The sequence below is a fragment of the Paroedura picta genome, chromosome 15, assembly GCF_049243985.1.
Source record: "Paroedura picta isolate Pp20150507F chromosome 15, Ppicta_v3.0, whole genome shotgun sequence".
In the NCBI taxonomy this organism is placed as follows: Eukaryota; Metazoa; Chordata; class Lepidosauria; order Squamata; family Gekkonidae; genus Paroedura; species Paroedura picta.
In genome coordinates, this window is record NC_135383.1 from 11,922,474 (window position 1) to 11,946,198 (window position 23,725).

Sequence of the window (23,725 nt, forward strand, 5' to 3'; positions counted from 1 at the left end):
AGTTTCTGACCTAGGTCAGCCAAGTCAGTTTCCTGTGATGCCAGGACAGTTGAAAAGTATGGGTGGGTAGATCTAAAAGGACACAGGACAAGCAAAGAGGAAACGTGTTTAGCTTTCATCAGGCAAATGTCAGATATACTATACTAACATCCCTGCACTAATGACCCTTTACAAATGCCATTCTCAAGTGCAGATTGCCAAAACCAAGCGCCTCACAGTTAACTTTTCTTGCCTAAATGAGCTATTCTAACATTCAGATTATTCCGTGCTGATCACCCCGTTTGCAAGCAATCGGCTAAAAGGAGTTCTTCCCTTTGCAGCGATCTCAGAAGACCGGAATGGATAGTTCCATTGTTCTTTTCGAAAAGTTATTCATTTCCATCACGGCTGGAATACAAAAGAATATCTAAGAGTCTCCAAAATATTATTTTCGTCCTTACTGAAATTGCAGTAACTACCAGCTGCCTCGACTTCTGGGTATAAGAGAGAAGGGATTAGAAGCATTGTGAAAATTCACCACTTATAGAAATTAAGCACGGAAAGGTTTGGAAGGGGAACTTATCTGCTTTAAGCATAAAGATCTTCCTAGCTTCCAGAAAGCCCGCCCTGTAAGTGCTCGTCTGATGCTAAATTTGAGCAGGTTTTCTTTTTACCAGGCCTTTGTCATGTAGCTTTTATTTCAGTCCTTATTTTCGCTCTCCGTTATTTCGTGCGGATCGTGTTAACGTCAGTTATTAATGTACATCCCTTGGTGTGAACGGCACTTTACAGAATATTTGACAAAGTTGACAACCCAAACTGTAATACAGAGGAGGACCCCGTGGGAAGTTGCTCTGGGTTTTTAAGCTCACACAGGCGATTTACTGTATTTATTAAATTGGATTTATTTTATCCATTTTTAACCATTGCCTTAAGAGCCCAGAGTGGAGGTGCAGCATAGAACTATTTTGATCCTATGAAGCTGCCTTATAGAGTCAGGCTTTGTATTGTCTACTCAGGCAGGCAGCAGCTCTGCAGGGCGGCAGGCAAATTTCTTCCACATCGCCTGCTACCTGTTCCCTTTTAACTGGAGAGGCCAGAGATTGAACCTGGGACCTTCTGCATGCCCAGCAGATGCCCTACCACAGGGGTAGTCAACCTGCGGTCCTCCAGATGTTCATGGACTATAATTCCCATGAGCCCCTGCCAGCGTTTGCTGGCAGGGGCTCATGGGAATTGTAGTCCATGAACATCTGGAGGACCACAGGTTGACTACCCCTGCCCTACCAGATCCCTGCCCTACTCCTGCCTCAGTCCATGTATTTCCATTTTGTCCATGGGATCCCTCCTTGTTTGACCCTGGAAACAGGATATCTTCTCTCCTATCACTACTGGGGCTAAAGGGGTTTGAGAAAAAGATGTAGAACTGTTAGGGCTCTGCCCTGGGCGGGTTTACTCTAGAGCAGGGAAGGGGTGTGGCCAAACCGTGGCTCTCCAGATGTGCATGGACTACAATGCCCATGAGCATGCTGGCAGGGGCTCATGGGCATTGTAGTCCGTGGACATCTGGAGAGCCACGGTTTGGCCACACCCCTTCCCTGGAGCGAGCCCGTTGGGTTCCAGCGAGGCCTCACAATCCGGGCAACCAATCGCCGGCCGCCGAGACAAAAGGGAGAGGAGAGACGGGGCGTGGCTACGAGTGGGAAGAGCCGCGCGCTGTGGCGTCAGGGCCGGTCGAACGCTCGGCGCATATTATTGCGCACGCGCCGTCGCTTGGAGGACCGCGCGGGGCCCGGATTTAAAGGGGTCGCGTCGGCCCAGGAGAAGCCAGAGGGGGCGGCGAGGGGCGACCGCAGGCCAAAGCGCACGTGTGGCTCTGGCGCCTCCTCGTGAGGAGAGCCCAAGACAAGACAGCGTCTCCCCGCCAGCCCTGTTCTCCTCGGGGCGCTCGAGGCCACGGTGAGGGGCGCGGGGGAAGGCAGGCAGGCGGGGGCGGGAGCCTCTCCCACGACCTCCTCCTCGGCCTCAGCCTGCGGGGAGGGGCGGCTGGAAGGGAGGGCCCTTTAAACTTGACCTCCCCAAACGGCCTGGCTTTGTCTGCTTCGGGGAGGGGAGGGGGGCAACAGCCTGCTGCAAGGCTGGGGATTTGGGTTGGGTTGGAATGGGCAGCATTTGTTTAGGACGGTACATGGAAGCAAGGTGGTGGTGGTGGTTGTTCTATTTCTTACCAGCTGCTATCAAAAGCGACTCCTGGCGGGTTACAACAGGAATAAAACCCTGATATATACATATATATAAAAACCATAAAACCAAATCCCCCCCACCTCCCATATCCCTTCCTCCATCAGGGCCCCAGTCCCCAGGGATGCTGATAGTTCTTGGTTGTGGGGGGGGGGACCCTGCGATAGATAGATAGATAGATAGATAGATAGATAGATAGATAGATAGATAGATAGATAGATAGATAGATAGATAGAAAGAAAGAAAGAAAGAAAGAAAGAAAGAAAGAAAGAAAGAAAGAAAGAAAGAAAGAAAGAAGGGAGGCCATGCCATCTATATAGCTCAGATATATATTGTTTATTGCTGACGATGGAGGGTGTAATAATCTATATCGTATCTATATGATATGTAACCAATGTTTTCTTTGTCTTCTGTATTTATAAAAAAATTTAAAATTTTTAAAAGGCTATAGGGAGGCCACATATGGCTCTGATATATATTGTTTATTGTTTACGATGGAAAGTGTCATAATCTATATGTATATTACATGCAACCAAGCTTTTCTTTTCCTTCTGGATTTTGTTTCTCTTAACAAAATGAGTACAATTTTTTTTTTTTAATAAGGGAATAGGGAGGCCAGCTTCCAGGTAGGACCTCGGGATCGCCCGGAAGGACAGCTTGTCTCCAAACTCCAGAGGTCTGTTCCCCTGGAGGAAATGGATGGTTTGGAGGGGGAATTCTGTGGCCACACGCCCCACTGAGGTCCCTGCCCTCCCCAGGCTCCATCCACAAATCTCCAGGAGTTTCCCAACCAGGATCTGGTAATCCTACCCCACCATTTCCTGCCAGAAGCCTGTGGGGACCTGGCCACCCTAGTTGGAAGCTGCTTAGTAGCAGTGCTAATTCCGTCTCGGTCTCTTGGGGATTCCCCAGAACCCTGGGACTATGCTAGAGCTCCCCAGGGGTTACGTGGCCTTTCCCAGAAGTTCGGATGGCCACTGACATCACTAGATGTCGCTAGAGCCTGCTTCCTCATTGCTCTACAGGCCTAGTCTTTTTTTTTTCCACAATGGAAACAGTAAATAATCAATAGATTGATTGACCGGCTCCTGCATCTTACTTCCTTAAGGAGCATGTGACTGCTTCTAGGGTCCCTTGAAGCCTCAGAGGTTCCTCCATGGTCAAAAGGTTGAAAAAGACTAAGCTCAAAGATCCTAAGGTTGTTTTAATTCAAGCACAACACCACCTTTTCCCCACCAAGAGAACCCAGTAAAACTACAAAAATGTCATTGTTTAACAGTTGTACTGGTTAGATGTGTTGGTGACACTGCTCAAAGTACCGTCTAAGGGAGTTTTTGTTTGGGGCATGGGGGTGGCAAATGTAGAACCACAGTAGACAACCAGCTTTCCTTTACAGGGTACAATATTATGGTTTAAATTCTTGATCTCAAAGGAAGTATTAAAAGTGTCCTGTACAGCAAGATATGGGTGGTTGGGAATCATGTGACGATAGACATATTTGGGTAAAAATTAAGAAGCTAAAAGATCTCTCATATTTTTTCAGGGTTAATAATGAGGCATTCCACCACCACCACCCTTTTTTATTTCCTTCTCTCTTTTCCACAGAATTGAGCTAAGAAATCTGGATGCCTTTCGTTTTCAAAGCCTTGCTCTTATACACAGCCAGGACCTTAAATAGAAGGGAGAAGTGGGCTTTCCTGCCCATACAGGCCTCTCAAACCTGCTTCGGTCTCCAAGAGACATTTTACAACTGCTTGCCATCGCAGAGAACTCACTGTTCACATTTGACCGGCCGAAAATACCAGCCGGTTGCACGAGGTTGTGTTTTTCCAGCACCTTTGTACTTCTGCACTTTCAAGGACCTGTGTGCAGACTCTGAGATGGCAGAGCAGAGATACTGTGTGGACTATGCCAAGCGAGGCACGGCAGGCTGCAAAAAGTGTAAAGAGAAGATCCTGAAGGGGATGGTGCGTATCGGGAAGGTGGTGCCTAACCCATTCACAGAGTCCGGGGGGGACATGAAGGAGTGGTACCACATCAAGTGCATCTTTGAGAAGCTGGAGAGGGCTCGAGCGACAACCAAGAAGATCGAAGACATCACAGACTTGGAAGGCTGGGAGGAGCTGCAAGATGCAGAGAAGGAGCTGATAAACCAGCACATCTCTGGTGAGCTTTTTTTGTACTTCTCATATGGTGTCAGTGTTGGCTGTTTCATGTCATCTTCGTTGTTGCTGGTGGTTTCCAGTGCATACGTTTGACGCCATTTGTATGTGTTTCCTGCCCAAAGAAGAAGAAGAGTTGGTTACCAGAAGCAATTTCAAAGTGGCTTACAATTGCCTTCCCTTTCCTCTCCCCACAACAGACACCCTGTGAGGGAGGTGAGGCTCAGAGAGCCTTGATGTTACTGCTCGGTCAGAGCAGCTTTATGAGTGCTGTGGCAAGGCCAAGGTCACCCAGTTGGCTGCATGTGGAGGAGCGGGGAATCAAACCCAGCTCGCCAGACTAGAAATCAGCGCTCCTAACCACTACACCAAGCTGACTCTCCAGTGGAAGGAAATGGGAAGTAGCACAGATAGAAATTCACAGGTTTGAGTAACAAAGAGGAGGATGTAATCCAGAACAGGAACTGAAGTCTAAACAGCATAGAAGAGTAGTCTGAAATTCTTGCGAGATATTTATTTAGACCCATTCTGCCCTGTCTCAGCTAACCCGTGATGACTACAGCATTCCAAGTCCTTTGGGAGCTTACATCAGCTCTCTAAATTAGACTATAAATCTCTAATTTGAATCTGGCACTTCCTCCAGGGAGCTGAAGGACCCTGTTCTCAAATTTATCCTCGCATCAACCAGAAGAGAGAGGTTTGCTTGGGAATATAGCAGTCAACCCAAGGGCACCCATTGGGCTTCATGACTGAGCAGGGGCTTGAAACAGGATCTCAAACCCTGGCCAGCAGACTCTCTATATTATCATTCTCGTATTTTCGATGAAAAATGGGCCACTGAACTTGTAGCTGTTACCCTATACCGGGGCTTGGATGGGAATGTTCATTTCCTGCATTCAGTTACCAGGAGTTTGTATAAATGGCGGATATTATTCAAATTGGGTATCTTTGCATATATCTGCAAATCCTGAGCTTTGTCAATAATTACCTTGAATTAGTGGGGGAGACAGAAAGAGAAAAGGAGAGGGATGGCATCTGAGATGTTTTCAGATTTTTTTTCCAGCGGCTCCAAAACCTAGGTCCATGCAGGGAAAACCTCAGCTCTAAACACCAAACTGCTTACCAGATTTTGAACTTTGCACAGCAGCCCTGTGGATGCCTTTGAGTCATTTAATGCCTGTCCCTTTGCAGAGCTTACTTCCAAAGCTGCGAATACCCCGAAGAAAAAGGCAACAGTCCAGGCAAAGCTTTCCCCCTCTGGACAAATCACTTCCCCCAAGAAAGTGGCAGGTGTTTCCTCTGATCCCTCACCAAAGAAGTTCTCGGGCTTTACAGGTGAGGATTATGATGGGGTGTTCTTCATTTGCTCTTCCTGCAATGAGATTTGTGGCTCAAAGTAGTGGCTGTATCTGTGCCAGTATGCATGTGACTGCAGCAGCTTCAGCAAGCTGTGGGTAAGGTAGTGATTTGAATGGTGCAAATCAAATAGATGGCGAATGATCCTCTTAGGCCTCTTGCTGTAACTCTGGTAGCTGATTTCTTTCCCTTTCTTCCTCAATGGGCACTTTAAAAAAACAAAGTGGAAGACTTCTAAAACTTCCTTCAACTCCTGCATCCATATACCTGCCCTCATTAATGAGGAGCCATGTAGCTAACAAGCAGGTGCTGTGGCTGATAGTGGATCATGTTCTTTGCACACAGAAATCTCTAGATTTGGTTCCTGCCATTATCCCTTCACAGACGAGCTGGAAAAGCAACTGCCAGTCAGTCCTATATGTCTAGTAACTGTTAACAATATGGCAGGACATACTGATGTGGCGTGAGAAACACGTCCTATGCACCTATTTAATCAAACTCTTGAGAGTGCAGGTTGCCTGTCTAAAGGAGTCTACCTGCTATGTCTCTGCATGAGTTACTGTTCTGGGCTACCCTCATTCCAGTCAGGAGAGAGACGTTTGTAGGGAGGGGTTTCCATGGAGGGTGGCTAATCCTTACTGCCTCAATTTGTGTGTGAGATAGTCCATTTTTAATACGGAAAAAGGATACCTTGGCTATTAGACGCTTATATTTGTTGTAGAGAAACATAGACCTTGGAGGGGGGAGGTAGTGATGCACATGCTGTACCACAGTGGTCCCCAACCTTTTTATCACCGGGGACCACTCAACGCCGGGGACCACTCAACGCCTTTTACTGAGGCCCGGTGGGGGGGGGGGGTAGTTTACTCCTCTACTCTCAACCACTGCCCTAACGCTCTCTGATCGCTATGGTAATGTTTAAACATCCCGTCAAAATAAGATACAGACACGCCACAACAATGAACATAAGGAACATTTTATTTTCATGGAAATTTTAACTCATGACAATGACAAATCAATGGGAACCCTGAGCTTGTTTCTCTGCAACGAGATAGTCCCATCTGGGAGTGATGGGAGACAGTGACACCCGAAGTGTGTTGTAAAGGGCGGGGGGGGGGGGAGAGAAGGCTTCCTTCGGGGCCTACCTCCAATTAGTCGACGGACCACAGGTGGTCCGCAGCCCACAGGTTGGGGATCGCTACTGTACCAGATAACTTCAGCTGATTCTCTGGTCTCTGCACAGCTAAGCCAGGCGGTTCTGAGGAAGCTGCACCCAGCGCATCCCACAAGTTCAGCTTGTCTGCAGAGAAGTGTGACCCAAAGCACAAGGACTGTTTGCTGCGAGAGTTCAGGAAGCTTTGTGCGATGGTTGCTGAGAAGCCAAGCTACAATGTGAAAACTCAGATCATCCAGGATTTCCTGCAAAAGGGAACCGGCGGAGGTGCGACTGTAACTAACTTTTAAAAATGCCTTTATTAATCTTATTATATGAGGTGACCCTGCAAGTTTTAACGTCTCTTACTTTAGGCGGCGGGAGGAACGCCTCTTCCTTCTGCTTTAACTTGTGTCTTCGTCCTTTGGAGCGCTTCGTGTTGTTAATTGCATTGGCACAGACTTCCTTCTGTGCGATTGTGATACGAACAATGGGAGTTGTGTAAGCGACAGCCATGAGTCATTGTGCTTTAAAATAAGTACCCAGAGAGGACTGGGAAATGGGTATGATCCAACTACAGGCAGTGAGAGGTATACATTGATTTTTTTAAAATTACAACTGCTCCCACAAAAGAAAAGTGTTCTACATTGCCTTTCCACATAAATGGAATAAGAGAACAACACCCTTGTGGGCCATAAAAACAGAGAAGCACCTTCCAAACAAGACCTGTATGTTCTGAAAAACTGGATTTATAGTTTGGAGAGCTGGTTTTGAAAGAGTTTCTGTTTTTTTTTTTTAACCGTGTTGCATAAGAGCACAATGGATAGAATAAATGCAGCAGAAAGTAGCCTTCAAAACTAGTGTTTTATATTGTCCCCCACAATTGGCATACACACCAGTAGCTTAAGGGATATTTATATTTATGTATCATGGTGTGTACAGTATAGCCAGGATATCTGAAGATTATTTGGCAGCCAGGCAAGGGACATTCAGAAATGGTTTCCATCCAAATCTTTGGAGGTCTCCCTTCTAAATACCAGCCTGCTTAGCTTCCAAGATATGATGCGATCAGGCTGGGCTGGGCTATTCTGGATTCTGAAATTCAGCGCTCTATCCTGATGCATATGCCAGGTAGTACAGAGTCCCCAAGATCTAGACAGCAATTTGACATTTTATAAAAGGCTTTCCTGCATTTTTATTCTAAGAGCAGACCTGTCCGCAAGTGGTGGTTTCAGGTGGGACAGGAAGTGTCCCACGTTGATTTGAGTCTGCCTACAGAGGTAAGACTGGCCTCCAGCTGTTCACCTGGTACCACACATCTGCATCTCTTCCAGATGGCTTCCATGGGGATCTCTATCTGACAGTGAAGCTGCTGTTGCCCGGGGTCATAAAGAGTGTGTACAACTTGAACGACAAGCAGATTGTGAAACTCTTCAGCAGGATCTTCAGCTGCAACCAGGAAGTCATGACCCGTGACCTGGAACAGGTTATTAAAGGGGAAATTAGATTTTGGGCTGATAACTTTCAAGTTACTCGTACTGTGTGTGATGTAGTTCTTTTCTGTGGCCACCTGCCCCATTTGCTTTAAAGGTATGGTTCGTTTAAGACGGGTAGTCAAATTGCAAATGCTGGCAGGGGCTTATGGGAATTGTAGTCCATGGACATCTGGAGGGCCGCAGTTTGACTACCCCTGGTTTAAGACATTCTCATGCCTGCCGCAAGCTCCATTTTATTTATTTTTTAATTATTTATTTAGAAGGGATAACATCACACGGGTAAAAGACGAGAACGAAAAAGTTCCAGACAGAAATAGGACGACAAAGAGCCATTAAAAAACCCTAAATAATAAAACACAACACAGCCACTCTGAAACCTCAGTTAAATATTTCAGCTCTTATTACCATTACATTACATTACTATAATAGCTCGAGTTCATTATCTTTAGTCCCAGGCCTCTAGTAGATCAACAGTCTACAGAAATTACCATCTGAGAAACTCTTCGTGAAAGTTATTCATGAAATCAAGCCAAACTATATTGTCCTCTTCCGTTTTCTTTTCCCCCTTAATTACTTGAACATTATTAGTCAGTCTTTTTTTCCAGAATCATAAACTGCTTTAACTTACTCCACCAATTGTTCACAGAAACACTTTCCACAGTTTTCCAATTTGTTGTGGCGACCATCCTAGCTGCCACAATAGGGAAGTTCACCTGGCCTCAACCAGGGCCAGGGCTTTTTCGGTCCTTGCCCCAACCTGGTGTAATGAAGTCCGCATTCCTAACCACTACACCACACTGGCTCTCTGGTTGGGGCAGGGTCACAGAAAATCAGATGGGCCTCCCCTAGAAGAGATCACCCCCAGGCTGATCATCGCCACTGGTGAACTGTCGGATCCTGGAGTCCCCTATGGCGCACCAGGAGTCAGCCTAGTGGCTGGGGGGGGGGGGGATGGAGATTTTGCCACCAGGGAATGTTCTGATGCGGGATTTTATGTGTATTTTTATAGGGGGGGGTTATTCTCTAGCTTTCCGTGAGACTGCTTGCTGGGAGCAGCAGGAAACAAATCGAATATAAATAATAATAATAATAATAATAATAATAATAATAATAATAATAATAATAATAATATGCATCAGGATAGAGCTCTGAAATTTACCAGAGTTTTATTTTTCCAATGAGCCTTCCCATGCACAATTAGTAGAACTAATGGAATTGAAGGCACTCATTTCTCGTTTATAATTTTACCCAGTTTCTGTTTTAAAAAAATATTTCCTAGAACATTTTTAAGGTAACATCTCCTTTGTGTCTGGATAGGCCTGCATAGCCGAGGACAAACGTTTAACACCCTTGTCTTTCCCCGTTTGCTTCAAAGCCAGAGGAACAGACGTCTCTTCCTGGTGTCTCTCTGCCGTTCTTAATCTCCCCTCCCTAAACAGGGCGATGTTTCTGAAACCGTGCGGATCTTTTTCGAGCTGAGCAAATCCTGCCCTCCTGCTTCCAAAAGCCTCCTGACGATCCAAGAGGTGGACGAGTTTTTAACCCAGCTGTCCAAGCTTTCCAAGGAGGACGAGCAGCAGAGCTTACTGCAAGAGATTGCAAGCAAGTAAGGAGAGGCCCTCTTGCATGGTTGCAGCTTCAGAGCTTGTGGTTTCCCCCATCCTGAATAGTTTTGCGTCATCCGCAAGCTTGGCCACACCACGGCTCACCCCCAGCTCCAGATCACTTCGGAATTAATCAAATAGCGCCAGCCCCAACAGAAACCTTTCTCTCAGCTGCCTGCATTTCTCAGCAATCTAATAAATGTCCTTGCTATCTTTTTGAAAGCGATTAGCTAAATGTCCTGTAAGATCTTGAATGGGAATTACTGGTCGTTGGTTTGTCGGAAGGTTATGTGTCAATCAGAAACGGCATCTTAGAATTTTTGCCTAAAAGATGAAGCTAGGAGATGATAAATGCATTTTCTTTTATCAATCTGCTAGTGATTAACTGCTGTGTTACTGGGGGAGTGCGGTGTCGTAGCTTCACTGTAGATGAATTTCAACGGAGCTACTCTGAACATTTATCTAGATGCATTAGCTTATATGCCACAAGCCCTCTAATAAACCAGCCTACGTCTTGTTGGTTGCAACCATCTTGATTAATTGCTGGATTTCTTTCCCTTCTGCATGGGAAGGGACCATTCAAAGATCCGCTGACCAAGCAACTCTCCTTGTCTTTCAGGTGTACAGCCAATGACCTGAAGTGCATCATCAGGTTAATCAAACATGACTTGAAAATGAATGCTGGTGCAAAGCATGTGTGAGTGCAGCCTTCCCAAAAATGAATGCTGGGGTGGTGGGCAGGGAATAGAAAGTGGGTTAAAAGGCTTGATGCTTAGGGAAGAAAACCTGTCCCTTAACTGGCTGCAAAGATGGGGGGAGGGGGATTCCATAGCGCAGTGAAAGTATTGAGAGGATGTAAATACATTTTAAAACCTTGAAAAGGGCTCTCTTGCATGCTTTTTCAAATAGCAGACAGAAGTTAGTATTTACTGTTGTTGCCTTCCTTGGGTAGAGAATTGTAATTGAGAATCAGCATGGTGTAGTTTTTATACCCCGCGTTTCACTGCCCGAAGAAGTCTCAAAGCGGCTTACAATCGCCTTCCATTCCCTGCTATAGACTCCCTGTGTGGTAGGTGAGGCTGGGAGAGCTCTGAGAGGACTGTGACTGGCCCAAGGTCACCCAGCTTCTGGAGGAGCAGGGAATCAAACCTGGCTCCCAAGATTTCAAGCCGCTGCTCTTAACCACTGCACCATGATGGTGAGCAGCAAACTCTAATCCGGAGGAGTTTGATTCCCCACTCCTCCATGTGCAGCCAGCTGGGTGACCTTCGGCTAGTCACAGTTCTTGGAGCTCTTCTCACTGAGCAATTTTCTCAGAGGTCTCTCAGCCCTACCTACCCCATATCGTTTCTGTTGTGGGGGAAAGCATTTGTAAGCTGCTTTGGGATTCCTGCAGGCAATGAAAAGCAGGATATTAAAAAACAGGTCTTCTCCTCTAATGGGGAGCCACTGCCAAGTAGATCATGCTGCTCTTTGCCACCAGCAGAGGGACAAAGCATTCTCATTTCTTTCCTCTCTGTATGAAGTCTAGATGCCTTGGACCCAAATGCCTACGAGGCGTTCAAAGCATCGCGCAACCTCCAAGACGTGGTGGAGAGGGTGCTGAGGAACCAGCAGGAGGCCCAGAAGGTGCCAGGCTTGAAGAAAACCCTCAGTGTGCAGGCCACGCTGATGACCCCCGTCCAGCCCATGTTGGTAAGGAGCTCCTGGGCCTCCCGACACTGTCCTCCCTGGGCAGATTTGAGCTGATCGAATGGCTGAGCTGAATACACCCCATTGAAGCTGATAGTCATTTCCAGCTCAATTTTAGCAGTTTGCCTTTCAAGCCCCCCCCCCCCCCTTGATGGTCGCTACCAAGGCACATCTCCTCTTGGATGGCTGGTTGGTCCATCTCCGCATAACTCTTCTTAGATCTAATTTGTAACGTACTGCGTCATAAAATGGGGCCTGTTTTTTTCTCTCCCCCATTCCTCTGTAAGGCTGAAGCTTGCAAATCCATTGAGTACGCCATGAAGAAGTGTCCCAACGGGATGTACTCGGAGATCAAGTATGACGGGGAGCGTGTCCAGGTGCACAAGAAGGGAGAGCACTTCAGCTATTTCAGCCGCAGCCTGAAACCAGTCCTCCCTCACAAGGTATTGATCGGAGTCAGGGCTAGCAGCTACTTCCTCCCCGCCGTGTTGAAGCCGTGTTATGGCAATCCCGTAGGGTTTTCAAGGCATACAGAGGTGGCTTGCTCCTGCCTGCCTCTATGTAGTGACCCTGGGCTTTCTTGGTGGTCTCCCACCCAAGTACTGGCCAGAGCGGACTCTGCTTAGCTTCTGTGATCTGATGAAATTTCGCTAGCTTGAGTTATCCAAGTCAGAATACCCCGCCTATAAAGTCGCTCGGTGGATTTAAGGTGAGATATTTGCCTCTGTCCCCCAGGCGCAAAATTCCTTTCCTTCCTCTCAGCAATACAATACTGAACTGTGTTTTCTTGTATGAATTACAGAAAATCTGTACGAGGCACTTCAAATATTCTGCCATATAAGCACAGTGGCAACTCACACGAGCACGGATTCATCAGCTGAACACTTTTTTTCCTTCAACCAGGTGGCCCACTTCAAGGACTTCATTCCCAAGGCATTCCCAGGGGGACACAGCATGATCCTGGATGCGGAGGTCCTTCTGATCGACAACAAAATCGGGAAGCCTCTCCCTTTTGGCACCCTCGGGGTGCACAAGGTATAGGTGCATCAGGGGAATTTCTCCCGCCCACTCAGTTGATTTGGTTGGTCAATATACGTAGCAGAGTGAGTCTTAACGAAATACCCCCGTCCGAGTTTTAATCGGGGCCTGTTGGATCTGATCACTTCTCACCGCTGCTGTATTTCCGTTTGTTTTTTGTCTTTCCTGAGTTTCAGTTTTGTTTTTTTACGTATAATATAGAGTGCTAGTCTGTGCTTCTTAAAAAGACCATGAAACCAGAGCTGCACCTGCTTCCGTAAAAGCATGCCTTAAAGTGTCAGGGCCCTGTTTTGGGTTCCCCATCTTCCCGAAGGGGGGGGGGGTAACTGGACCCAAGGGTTTTTCTCTGCTGTTTTCTCTGCCGGGGCTGCTGCAATTTATAACACTTGAACAATAAATAAAGTCCATCCACATAAAACACCATAAAGCCAATTCATAATTCATTTTAAAAGTTAGAATTTTCACCTGCAGCCTGTCTGGTCTGAATTACTCACTTGAATAACACGGAAGCAGGCTAGAAGAGTCACGAAGGGGGGAGCAGGGGAAAGGCAGGAAGGAAGCCCTGCTAATGTAGTTCTGATTCTGTCTGTCCTCAAACATATTACCCTCTTCAAACCATGTTCGTTAGCTGCCTTGCTCGGCATGGCCATCCTCCAAATGGCTGGAAGGCACAAGCGAGGGAGGATTCGGCTTTCTAAAACGATCTATGAATTCTTATCAGACCTGACCTTTACAGCTTTAGCAACCTAGAACTCCTTTTATAAAACTGGGTGGGACCTGCAGTAAGTGTCACAAAATGTGCAGAAGCCCCTTCAAGTGTAAGAAGCAAAAGCCTTCCTTCCCATGCGTGCATTATAACAAAAATGAAACCAAACCATCATTCAGGGGAGTCAGAAGAGTGAATATCTGGAATGCTGCAGAGCTGGGGCTATTCCCAGCAAGCGAGAGAGCTAATGACCTCTAGCCGAAGGGCAAAGCAAACTCTTTGTTGGAGATGCAAGCCGAGATCTGTGTTCTTGAGGGCAGATGTGGGTCTGAGGAACTCCAGAAAGTCCTGCAGGATCAGGGAGCAGAGAAGAACATCTCTCTATGATGTAGGCAAGGCCTCCCCCAGGGAGAGAGGAAGACTGGAACCAGTTGTGTTGTGAAGGGGCAAAGTGAGGCCCGGGGCCACCTATGCTGCCATAGGAAGCCTATTGCTTTCCAAAGATTGATGGGTTCCAGCCCGATGCCAGCAAGCTCTGTGGCTTCAGCCCAGCACCTGCACCATCTGAATCCCGTCCTGTCTCCTTTATGCAGAAAGCCGCTTTCCAGGATGCCAACGTCTGTCTGTTCGTCTTTGACTGCATCTACTTCAACGACGTCAGCCTGATGGACAGGTGGGTGGGTGATGCTTTAGGGCAGCCTTTCTCCACTGTGTTTCCATCAAGAAACTCCTGGCTTCAGGCTTTAAGAAATCCCACAAGTGCCATAATCAGGCAATATGGTTGGGAAGCAGAGCTGTGGACACACACACACCCCAACCCATCCTTGGCCACGGGAGGGCCTATGACACGTTGGACATGTCTGGTTATGTCACCCGATAAATGTTTAACAATTTTTAAAACATTTGGTGGAATGAGCTCTCAGAAGAGCTGAGGGCCCTGACGGCGCTATCACGGTTCTGCAGGGCCTGCAAAACAGAGCTCTTCCATCAGGCATTTGAGTGGGGCCAGGCTATGGAAGATCTAGTCCCGCCTCCAATGGCTCCTAATAGCCTTATGGCCCTAAATGCCCATCCATCTTGGGCAACCTCCTGAAGGTGGCGGGCAGTGCACACTGGGACTGGTTGGGAAATTGGGGAGAGTCCGGGGGACTGGTTGGGAAATTGGGGAGAGTCCGGGAGTGGCGGTCAATAAATCGAAATATATATAAATAAATAACTCCCACCCACTCAGCAAATCCTTCCTGGGCCATCAAAAAACCCCAGGGTTTCACAATACCCTGGTTGAGGAAGTCTGGGAGAGGGGCGTTTCTAAAAATGCTGCAGCCGTGTCCCATTGGTGTAACCTGCCCACGCTTTCTGGCCTTCCACAGGCCCCTCCGGGAGCGCCGCAAGTTCCTCCATGACAATATGGTGGAAATCCCCAACCGGATCCTCTTCTCAGAGATGAAGCACGTCACGGTAAGGTCACCCTTCAGATGGCAGCTTGGAGACGGAAGCACAGAGAAGCTGGAGAGTATGCCAGTGACACACGCTCCCCACCGCCCCCTTCCCATTTCAGTATTAAAGTTGGAGATACCTTAGATTGGACAACAGGCAGGCAAGGGATTCTCAAAAGTCTCACTGCGAGTCGGTGGGAAGAGAACATTCCCTTGTGTTTTGCCATTCTCCTTTGCCAAAGTAGGGGGAGGTGGGAAGCTGACTCCAGTGACCTTTTTTGACAGGGAGTGGCGGTGAACCAACGGGCAGATCTGCTTTGTCTTTGCCCCATTTCCTCTCGCTCTCTCTTTCTGGTCAAAGAGCGCCTTCCCTCCAACCTCGTGTCTCTTGACAAAACAAAAAAGTCAATTTCGGTTTCTTTCAGAAAGCTTCAGACCTGGCTGATATGATCAACCGCGTCATCCGCGAGGGGCTGGAGGGATTGGTGCTGAAGGATGTGAAGGCAAGTGAGCGGATTTCCTCTTTTGGGGCCAGCCACATGAAAAGCCTGCACACATCCTGTCGCTGTTGTGTCTGCTCAGTGTGAGGCCGCGTGGCTCCTCCCCTTCCACTGCAGAACTCCCCCCTCCCTCTGCAGCCTGTGCATTATCAGTACCAGGCAAAAAGCTTCACTGATTCTGTTTTTGTTGTCTCTAAGGTGTGTTGTGTGGGTGGAACTGGGTGTTGTTAGCTGGCTCCTTGTGAATCCAGTTGCATTTTATTTTTCTGCTGCCAGCTGTTCAGTTATTAATCCCAGAATCATAGAGTTGGAAGGGACCATACAGGCCATCTAGTCCAACCCCCTGCTCAACGCAGGATCAGCCCAAAGCATCCTGAAGCATCCAAGAAAAGTGTGTCTCCAACCTTTGCTTGAAGACTGCCAGTGAGGGGGAGCTCACCACCTCCTTAGGCAGCCGATTCCACTGCTGAACTGTGAAATTTTTTTTCCTGATATCTAGCCTATATCGTTGTACTTGAAGTTTAAACCCATTACTGTGTGTCCTCTCCTCTGCAGCCAACAGAAACAGCATCCTGCCCTCCTCCAAGTGACAACCTTTCAAATACTTAAAGACTGACTTTTATATTATCGTTGACCTCCTTCTCCTCCACCCCCCCTTTTTTTAGGAATGGGGGGTAGGAAGGGGATCTTATTATTGTGCTGCCATGTTGTGACACTTTAAAGTCTTTTAATGGGAGTTTTAATGGGTTTTAATGGCGGGAAACAAATCGAAATAATAATAATAATAATAATAATAATTTATCACTTTGGTGGATTTTTATTTTTCTGAGCTGCCTCAAAAGTCATTTGGCTGAGGAGTGCTTTAAAAAAAAACACTTTTATCTTGGCTAATTACAAGGAAAATAGCTTGCCCTCTTTAGCCCTCTGGATTCAGAGACATTGGCAGGCATTACCAAATGCACTTGCAAGTATATTCTTTTGCAACGAGGAAGAAAAAAAACCGCTCCTGCTTTTTCTTACTGTTCTTGTTGAATACCACTGAGTGACTCTGAATAAGACAGATGAGATTTCAGAACGTTTCTCCCTTCCCAATTTCTCTTCCTTTCCACCCACCTTTTGCATGTTCGGTGTAGAGTACCTATGAGCCTGGGAAACGCCACTGGCTAAAAGTGAAGAAGGATTACCTGAACGAGGGAGCAATGGCTGACACAGCAGATTTGGTGGTCCTGGGGGCCTTCTATGGGCAAGGCAGCAAAGGTGAGTATTATGGCATCTGCTGGGAGGGCATCGCAGAAGAACCTTTTCCTCCGGTGTTCTGTTCCGGGGCCACCTCTTTTGGCTGGTGGAAAACAGGCACTGCAAAGGCTGTACCACATCACCAAAATATTCTGTCTGGAACTGTGAGAATTCCACAAGGATTTCCTGTCCTCAGCATGTGAGAGGTGCGTTCAGGGGTTGCTTGGAATGGCATGTACCATTTCCTCCTTTCCCCTTCTAGGCGGCATGATGTCCGTTTTCCTCATGGGCTGTTACGATCCTGACAGCCAGAAGTGGTGCACTGTGACAAAATGTTCCGGCGGGCACGATGATGCCACTCTCGCCCGGCTGCAGAAGGAGCTAGACATGGTGAAGATCAGCAAGGTGAGTGGACACATTCCACCTCGAGAGGGATCACACGATTCTGGCACTCCCTTGCAGGGGGAAGGTGCACTTGGCCAAGGTAATGGTCAGATCTGGATGTGGACAGAATTGAGAGGGTGCAGAGGACAGCAAGGAGATTGATCCAGGGCCTGGGGATCAAGCCCTAGGAGGAAAGGCTGAGGGACCTGGAATGTTCAGCCTGGAGAAGAGGAGGTTGAGAGGGGACAGGATGGCTCTTTAAGTATTTGAAAGGTTGTCACTTAGAGGAGGGCAGGGAGCAGTTCTTGTTGGCAGCATTGGACAGGACCTGCAGTGATGGGTTTACACCAGCTTGGTGTGGTTAGGAGTGCGGACTTGTAATCTGGCGAGCCGGGTTTGAATCTGTGCTCCTCCACATGCAGCCAGCTGGGTGACTTTGGGCTCGCCACAGCACTGAGATAACTGCTCTGATGGAACAGTAATACCAGGGCTCTCTCAGCCTCACCTCCCTCACAGGGTGTCTTGTTGAGGAAGGGACGGCAATTGTAAGCCGCTTTGTGACTCTTTTGGGTAGAGAAAAGCAGCATATAAGAACCAACTCTTCTTCTTCTTCAGTATTATCAGGGCTCTTTCAGCCTCACCTCCCTCACAGGGTGTTTGTTGAGGGGAGAGGAAGGGACGGCGATTGTAAGCCGCTTTGAGACTCCTCTGGGTAGAGAAAAGCGGCAGATAAAAACCAATTCTTCTTTTCTACGTGCAGAATGGTACCGACTAGATATCAGAGAAAAATGTTCACAGTCAGAGTAGTTCAACAGTGGTCTAGGCAGCCTTAAGAGGTGGTGAACTGTCCCTCACTGGTGATCGTCAAGCAGCGGCTAGACAGACTTAACCATGAAAGCTTTAGGCTGATCATGTATTAAGCAAGGGGGGGGGGGTGTGGCTGCACTAGCTAAATTGGACTGGTCCCTTCCAACCCTTACGATTCTATGCATCTTTTAGACTGATCTTGCTTTGAGCGGGGAGTTGGACTAGATAGCCAGTCTGGCCCTCTCCAACTCTATGATGATTCTATGATGATTCCCAACCTCGGTGTGCGTTCTGCTTCCTAGGATCCCAGCAAAATCCCAAGTTGGCTGAAGATTAATAAGAATTATTATCCAGACTTCATTGTTCCCGATCCAAAGGTAAATCACCCGTCGTAGTTTCCTTCTCCTCCCCATTCTCCGGGGAGCTTAAATGCAGTGCGCACGCTTCTCCCCTTCCCCTGTTTGATCCTCACAACATTGGCCTATGAGGTAGGCTAAACCAAGAGCGAGCAGCACTGATGCTTGGCCTTCATACCTTAGAAAGCAGCCGTGTGGGAGATTACCGGGGCCGAGTTCTCCAAAGCTGAGGCTCACACCGCTGACGGGATCTCCATCCGCTTCCCCCGCTGCACGCGTATCCGTGACGACAAAGATTGGGCAACGGCCACCAACCTCCCGCAACTCAAGGCAAGTCTCCTTTAAAAAGAATTCCTGAAGGCCGCTCTTAATTCTGGCTGACTGGGTCTGCTTGCTTTCCAAATAGGCTCCAGGTTTGAACTTTAGGCAACAGGTGAATCCTGGAAGCGGGACATGAAGGCAGCCGCCCTAGCCCACTGTCTTCCCTCCCAAAAATCTGACACTTTGCCTCTAAACACGAAGGTTCCCTTTAGACATGCGGGCTAATAAACCCCAACTGGAGGAGGCAGTTGCCAACTGAGCCCCCTTTGGAAACTAAATCAGCACTTGGTATTACCTTTCACCTTTTAACTCCTGTATTATCATTTATTCACAGTCATTTATTCACCAATAGATTCAAAAAGCAAAAAAAAACATTATGCAAAAAGATTTTAATGTATTTATTATACTAGGGGCCAAGCCCGTTGCATTCAGGGATACAACGGGTGCTAGATTAGGGGAGGGGGGGTGGAAGAACTCAGTGGACGGCCTCCCCCCAGGACCTGGAATGGCTGCAGGCAGCTGTTAGGAACTCACCGGCAGGGGAAGCTCTCAGTGATCTGCAGCCTCCGCGCCTCAGAGGGAAGTGGAAGGAGGAGGGAGTGGTCAGGAGTGCAGGTTGGAATGCAATTGGCTGGCCACTGGACCGACAGGCAAGCCAGTTGGAGGAGGAGGCACTCGGGTGGGACAGCCACCCTGAGTGGGTGTTAAGCGCTGAGTGGCACTTAAGCCATGAAACACGCTCCTACTCCAAGACCTTACCAGAAATATATAGTGGAACAGATTTCAGGTCTATATAAATCTAAACCAGGTCAATCCGCTACATTAAAATTTGGAAAGCTTTCCAAAGAGCAAATTAGAGTTTCCCAATTACAAAATCCTCTAAAGATAAGCAGAAAAAGTAGACAAAGGGTGCCATGTAGCATTAGCCCAGTTCTTTCGTATCCAGCTAGTTAGCTTGGCAAATTTGGCAGTCTTGGTTGTAAGATCTCTATGGGTGTCAGACAAAATCAGTTTTGAGGCGTTGTTTCCTCTGCGTGTGGGGGCAGTTAAGGGACCACACCTTTTAACTCATGATCCCCCTGTTGCCCACCAGTCTTTCTCCAACTAAGGTACCTAAAGTTCCAGGAGTCCTCTCTGCAGGCAACCCAAGCTGGAAAACTTTAGAAGAACTTCCAGGAATGCTATTGGGACTCTGACTCTGGTGGACCTCCTAAGGGGGTGGTGGTGGATTTTTCTATTTCCAGGCCTACAGGAGAGACAGGGCATCTCCCTTCTTGCTTGGGCAGCAACCCTTTTAGGACAGATAGAATAGTCCAGCCACAAGCAGCTCTTGCACATGGAAGGGCCGGTGAGGAACAGCTATGGAAGGTTATGCTGGTCTATGACTGTAATAAATTTGACTAGCTATGGGAGGCGGGGGCATCATTGAAAAGTAGAGGTGAGGTTGCCAAAAGCTGAGCTCTGCAGTTCCCCTCTCTAGTGGACCTTTTGTAATGGGTGTCCCTGTTCTTTGATGCCAGGAGTTATATCAGCTGTCCAAAGAGAAGTCCGACTTCACCGTGGTCGCCACAGAGGAAGACAACTCCACCCCCGGCAGCAGCGGAGAGAATGAAGGGCTGGGCAAATCTTCCACTCCTCAAAAGGCAGCCAAGCAGCCCTCCAGCAAGTCTCCAGCGAAACCCAAGAAGCCTGAAGGTCTGGGAGGGAGGGGCCATGTGGGTAGGAGGAGCTCTAGAATCTACTTTCAGGAGGGTCGACCTAGGTTGGGGCCTAAAGCTGAAGAGTACTCTGCCCTGAGTTGTGCACAATACTTAGAGGTCCATCTTGCTATTTCAGTAAGATGCTATCCCAGTTTCCAGTTGCCCTGGGAGGGACGGGTTGTATGTATTGGAGCAGCTCAGACCACAGGTAAATGACGGGAAGGGTTTCTCTTCGCAGCTAGCAAACCACCTGGCAAGTCCCCTCTAAAGAAAGCGGAGGAAAAACGAGGAGAGAAGAGGAAAGCTCCTGAGCCAAGTGAAGACAAAGGGAAGGTAAGGGCTGCACAGATCCGTAAATTGATGAACCTGTTCCGTGAATAAAGCGGCCGATTCTGAAAGCAGAAGCCACCCGTTCTGATTTGTGTTTGAATTAATGGCCCGTGCCCAGCCCTAATGTCCTTGTTTGTCATATTTCTGAGATTTAAGAGTTAGTGCCTGGTTCTTAATGAACGGAGCAGAAATCCTGGAATAGAGGGGGGGGGGGGGGAAAGGATGCAAATGAAGTCTTTTAAGCTTCCACCATCTGCCTCTTTGCCATTTAGGCAAAAACAAAACAAAAAACAAAAAATCTTTATTTCCATTTTCTGAGCTTGTTTTTGCCCTAAGGGGGAGAATCTTGCTTTTGGGAGATCTGGTGTGTGTAAAATTGCATACATTTTGAAATTGCAATCACGTTGGTTCATGGGGTGGGAGAGCTCTCTCGAAGTTCATGAGACAGTGTATGCAGTTCTTTACCAGAAGCCTAGGCTTTAAAAGCAGGTGTTCGTGGAGCTGGGCTGTCGACAGAGCCTTCAGCCAGAAGACATCCACCAGATGCCCAGATCCTGGGGGCAAAACACCAAGGGAGAGCAGGCAAGAAATGACTTGCCTGTGTGCTTCCAAAGGCATCTGGATGACCTTTGCTGGAAACAGACTGCTGGGCCAGCTGATCTCCTGATCCAGCAGGGCAGTGTCCTGAAAAGCCAAACCTTATGGCCATCGTCCGATAAGCTCCCTCCAAGCACAGCTGCTCCCAAGGGTGCAGGGACTGTGGCCATCCAGTTTCTCAACCCAGCTGCTGTTTCCTTACAGAGGCAGCAAATTGGAGAGCAGGCTGCAGGGTCACTGAAGTGACGGAGAGGAAGACGCTCAGAGCACCAGCTCTTGCTTCGGAGCAAGAGACCTTTGGCAGGGGCAGGCAGCACAGTTGGCTAATTGTTAAAAGATGGAAGGGAAGCTGGTTGCCACGGTCTTAATACATTGCGAAGCTCAGCACAGTCCCGGCCGTGAGAAGTCACCATGCCAGGAACAAAGATGCTGCGCGTGTTAACCAGAGATGTGGCCACTCTCTTTTCATTCCCCTCTCCCCTTTAGCAGATGGAGGCTGAAGCTATGTTTGGAGACAGGAGAGGGTCCCCTTCCCCAACAGATTCCAAGCTTTCCCTTCTAACCCAAGGTGCCAGAAGAATTAGTTCAGCTCTCAAAAGCTGCCCAGAATGGTTTAGGTCAGGGGTAGTCAACCTGTGGTCCTCCAGATGTTCATGGACTATAATTCCCATGAGCCCCTGCCAGCGTTTGCTGGCAGGGGCTCATGAGAATTATAGTCCATGAACATCTGGAGGACCACAGGTTGACTACCTCTGGTTTAGGTTCTCTCTACAAAACTGAAGAGTTGGGAATGTGGGAGACTTGTCTTTTAAAAAAAAACTAAAAATAGCCCATTCTCTTTTGGGGGAACTGTCGGCTCTTTTTATGGATGCTGTATTTTATAGCAGCCCTGACCTGGCTAGCCTGATTTCACAGATCTCAGAAGGAAAGGAGGGCTGGCCCTGGTCAGTCTTTGGTAGGGAGAGCACCAAGGAAGACCAAGTTTGTGATGGAGAGGCAGGCTATGGCAGACCATTGTAGACCTCTTGCATAGAAACCCCACAGGGTCCTTGTAAGTCAGCTGCAGCTCGGCAGAGAAAAAAATGCTATAGTTGGGAGGCAGATTCCTAATCCTCAGTGACAAATGCAGCTGCCCAAACTAGTTTTCACTTATCCATCCTTAAGCAGAGTTCTGTTTTAATCTCTACGACCTAATAAACGAAATCGCACCCCTTTCCCAAGCTAGGAAAATAGTGGCTTGCTTTTATGAGGCAGCAGAACCTCAGAACCGGGGACCAGCGGGGTTGATCACTTCCCTGACCTTCCCAAGATGCATTAAAAAACGTCTCTCGCCCACCTCTTTGTCTCCTGCCCGTAACACAGCAGACGCTGCTGGACATATTCACTGGAGTGAAGCTGTACCTCCCTCCTTCCGTGGAGGACTTCGGGAAAATCAGGCGCTACTTCATAGCCTACGATGGGGACCTGGTCCAGGAGTTCGACACGGCCTCGGCCACGCACGTGATGGGGGACGTGGACGAGAACCTGGAGGCCAAGCACGTCTCCCCGGACTGGATCTGGGCATGCATTCGGAAAAGGAGGCTCGTAGCCCCGTGCTGAAGACGCTGCTGGGAGCCCTGGAGAACAGGGGTGGGAAAAGGAGGCTCTTGCCTGCTCTTCTCTGACAATGGACAAGGCATAGCTTTTGGACTCCAAGGCTTCTTGACTGTGATTTTTAAATCAAAGCCTACTGGAATGGAATTTGGTGCTTCTGGGGGAAACATGGGAATGAACTGAAACTCTGCCTATTTTTAAAGCGGGGAAGGGGGTAAAATTCTCCAGTCCAAGGACCGCAGCGGACTCCCATCTGTGTCGGAGGGCTCAGAGTTAGAGGCCAGCCTTTCCTGCTTCCAATATTTTGTTGGAGAATCACAAATGGTTCTGTCCTGCTGTCAGTGTTACTTGACTCGGATTGCTTAGGAAAATGTCACAAAGACTGACTGAAAAGCTTACAGGGGGAGCTTTAGTTTGCCTACCACCTTTTCTATTCTAAAAAGCTCTCCCATCATTATTTAAGGTCAGATCAGTGATTACATACATCTGCATGAATGAACTGTGGTGCAGTTGTTGACTTAACCTTGAAGGCTGACATTCTTTATCATCAAGTATGTATAATCCTTTAAAGATACTACTCCTGCATCCAGCAAGCATTTGTGTGTTCTTAAGGGTGAGTCAGACATCTTGAGCAGGAGGTTTAAACTGATGGCCTTGAGGAATGGGCCTAAGTGTTCCTAGTCCTGTGTCTTACCCTTCCCCCGGTTCCACAAAATGCCAGTTGGGTTGGACTGCATCTACCCTTTTCTTCTGGCTGTGCCATCTTTGGAGAACAGGCTTCAAAGAGACTTGACAATCTCAGTTGTAATAAGTGTAATACTGTGTTCTAGCAGTAGATGTCGCAATTGCACCATTACGGCAATTCACTCCTTGCTCAGCACTCAGGCAAGATCTGGTTCTGTGGATTAGTTTGGAGTGACATGCAAGCATTACTGCATACTGTATGACCAAAAAGAGCATCTGCACTGTATATTGTGGCAACGGCCTGTGCCTTTCAACCTGTAACTTTAGCCCATTACTGCGAGTCAGAGCTCAAGC

General features: G+C 47.9%; 1 protein-coding gene across 2 annotated transcripts; it reads left to right on the forward strand.

Annotated features, from left to right (window-relative positions):
* Positions 1-1,701: 1,701 nt before the first annotated feature.
* Positions 1,702-23,272, forward strand: LIG3 (DNA ligase 3). Of its 2 annotated transcripts, none has more exons than XM_077312183.1 (20): positions 1,702-1,938; positions 3,826-4,386; positions 5,574-5,717; positions 6,982-7,179; positions 8,226-8,377; positions 9,827-9,993; positions 10,611-10,688; positions 11,518-11,686; positions 11,971-12,126; positions 12,587-12,718; positions 14,021-14,100; positions 14,798-14,885; positions 15,289-15,366; positions 16,497-16,620; positions 16,862-17,004; positions 18,093-18,167; positions 18,330-18,476; positions 19,988-20,162; positions 20,406-20,500; positions 22,457-23,272. In XM_077312183.1, exons 2-20 carry the CDS (start codon positions 3,846-3,848, stop codon positions 22,691-22,693), a joined length of 2,979 nt encoding a protein of 992 aa, XP_077168298.1. In that variant the 5' UTR covers positions 1,702-1,938; positions 3,826-3,845; the 3' UTR covers positions 22,694-23,272. The 2 variants fall into 2 exon arrangements, with proteins under 2 accessions (XP_077168298.1, XP_077168299.1); XM_077312184.1 differs by having other exon boundaries at positions 22,460-23,272.
* Positions 23,273-23,725: the final 453 nt, after the last annotated feature.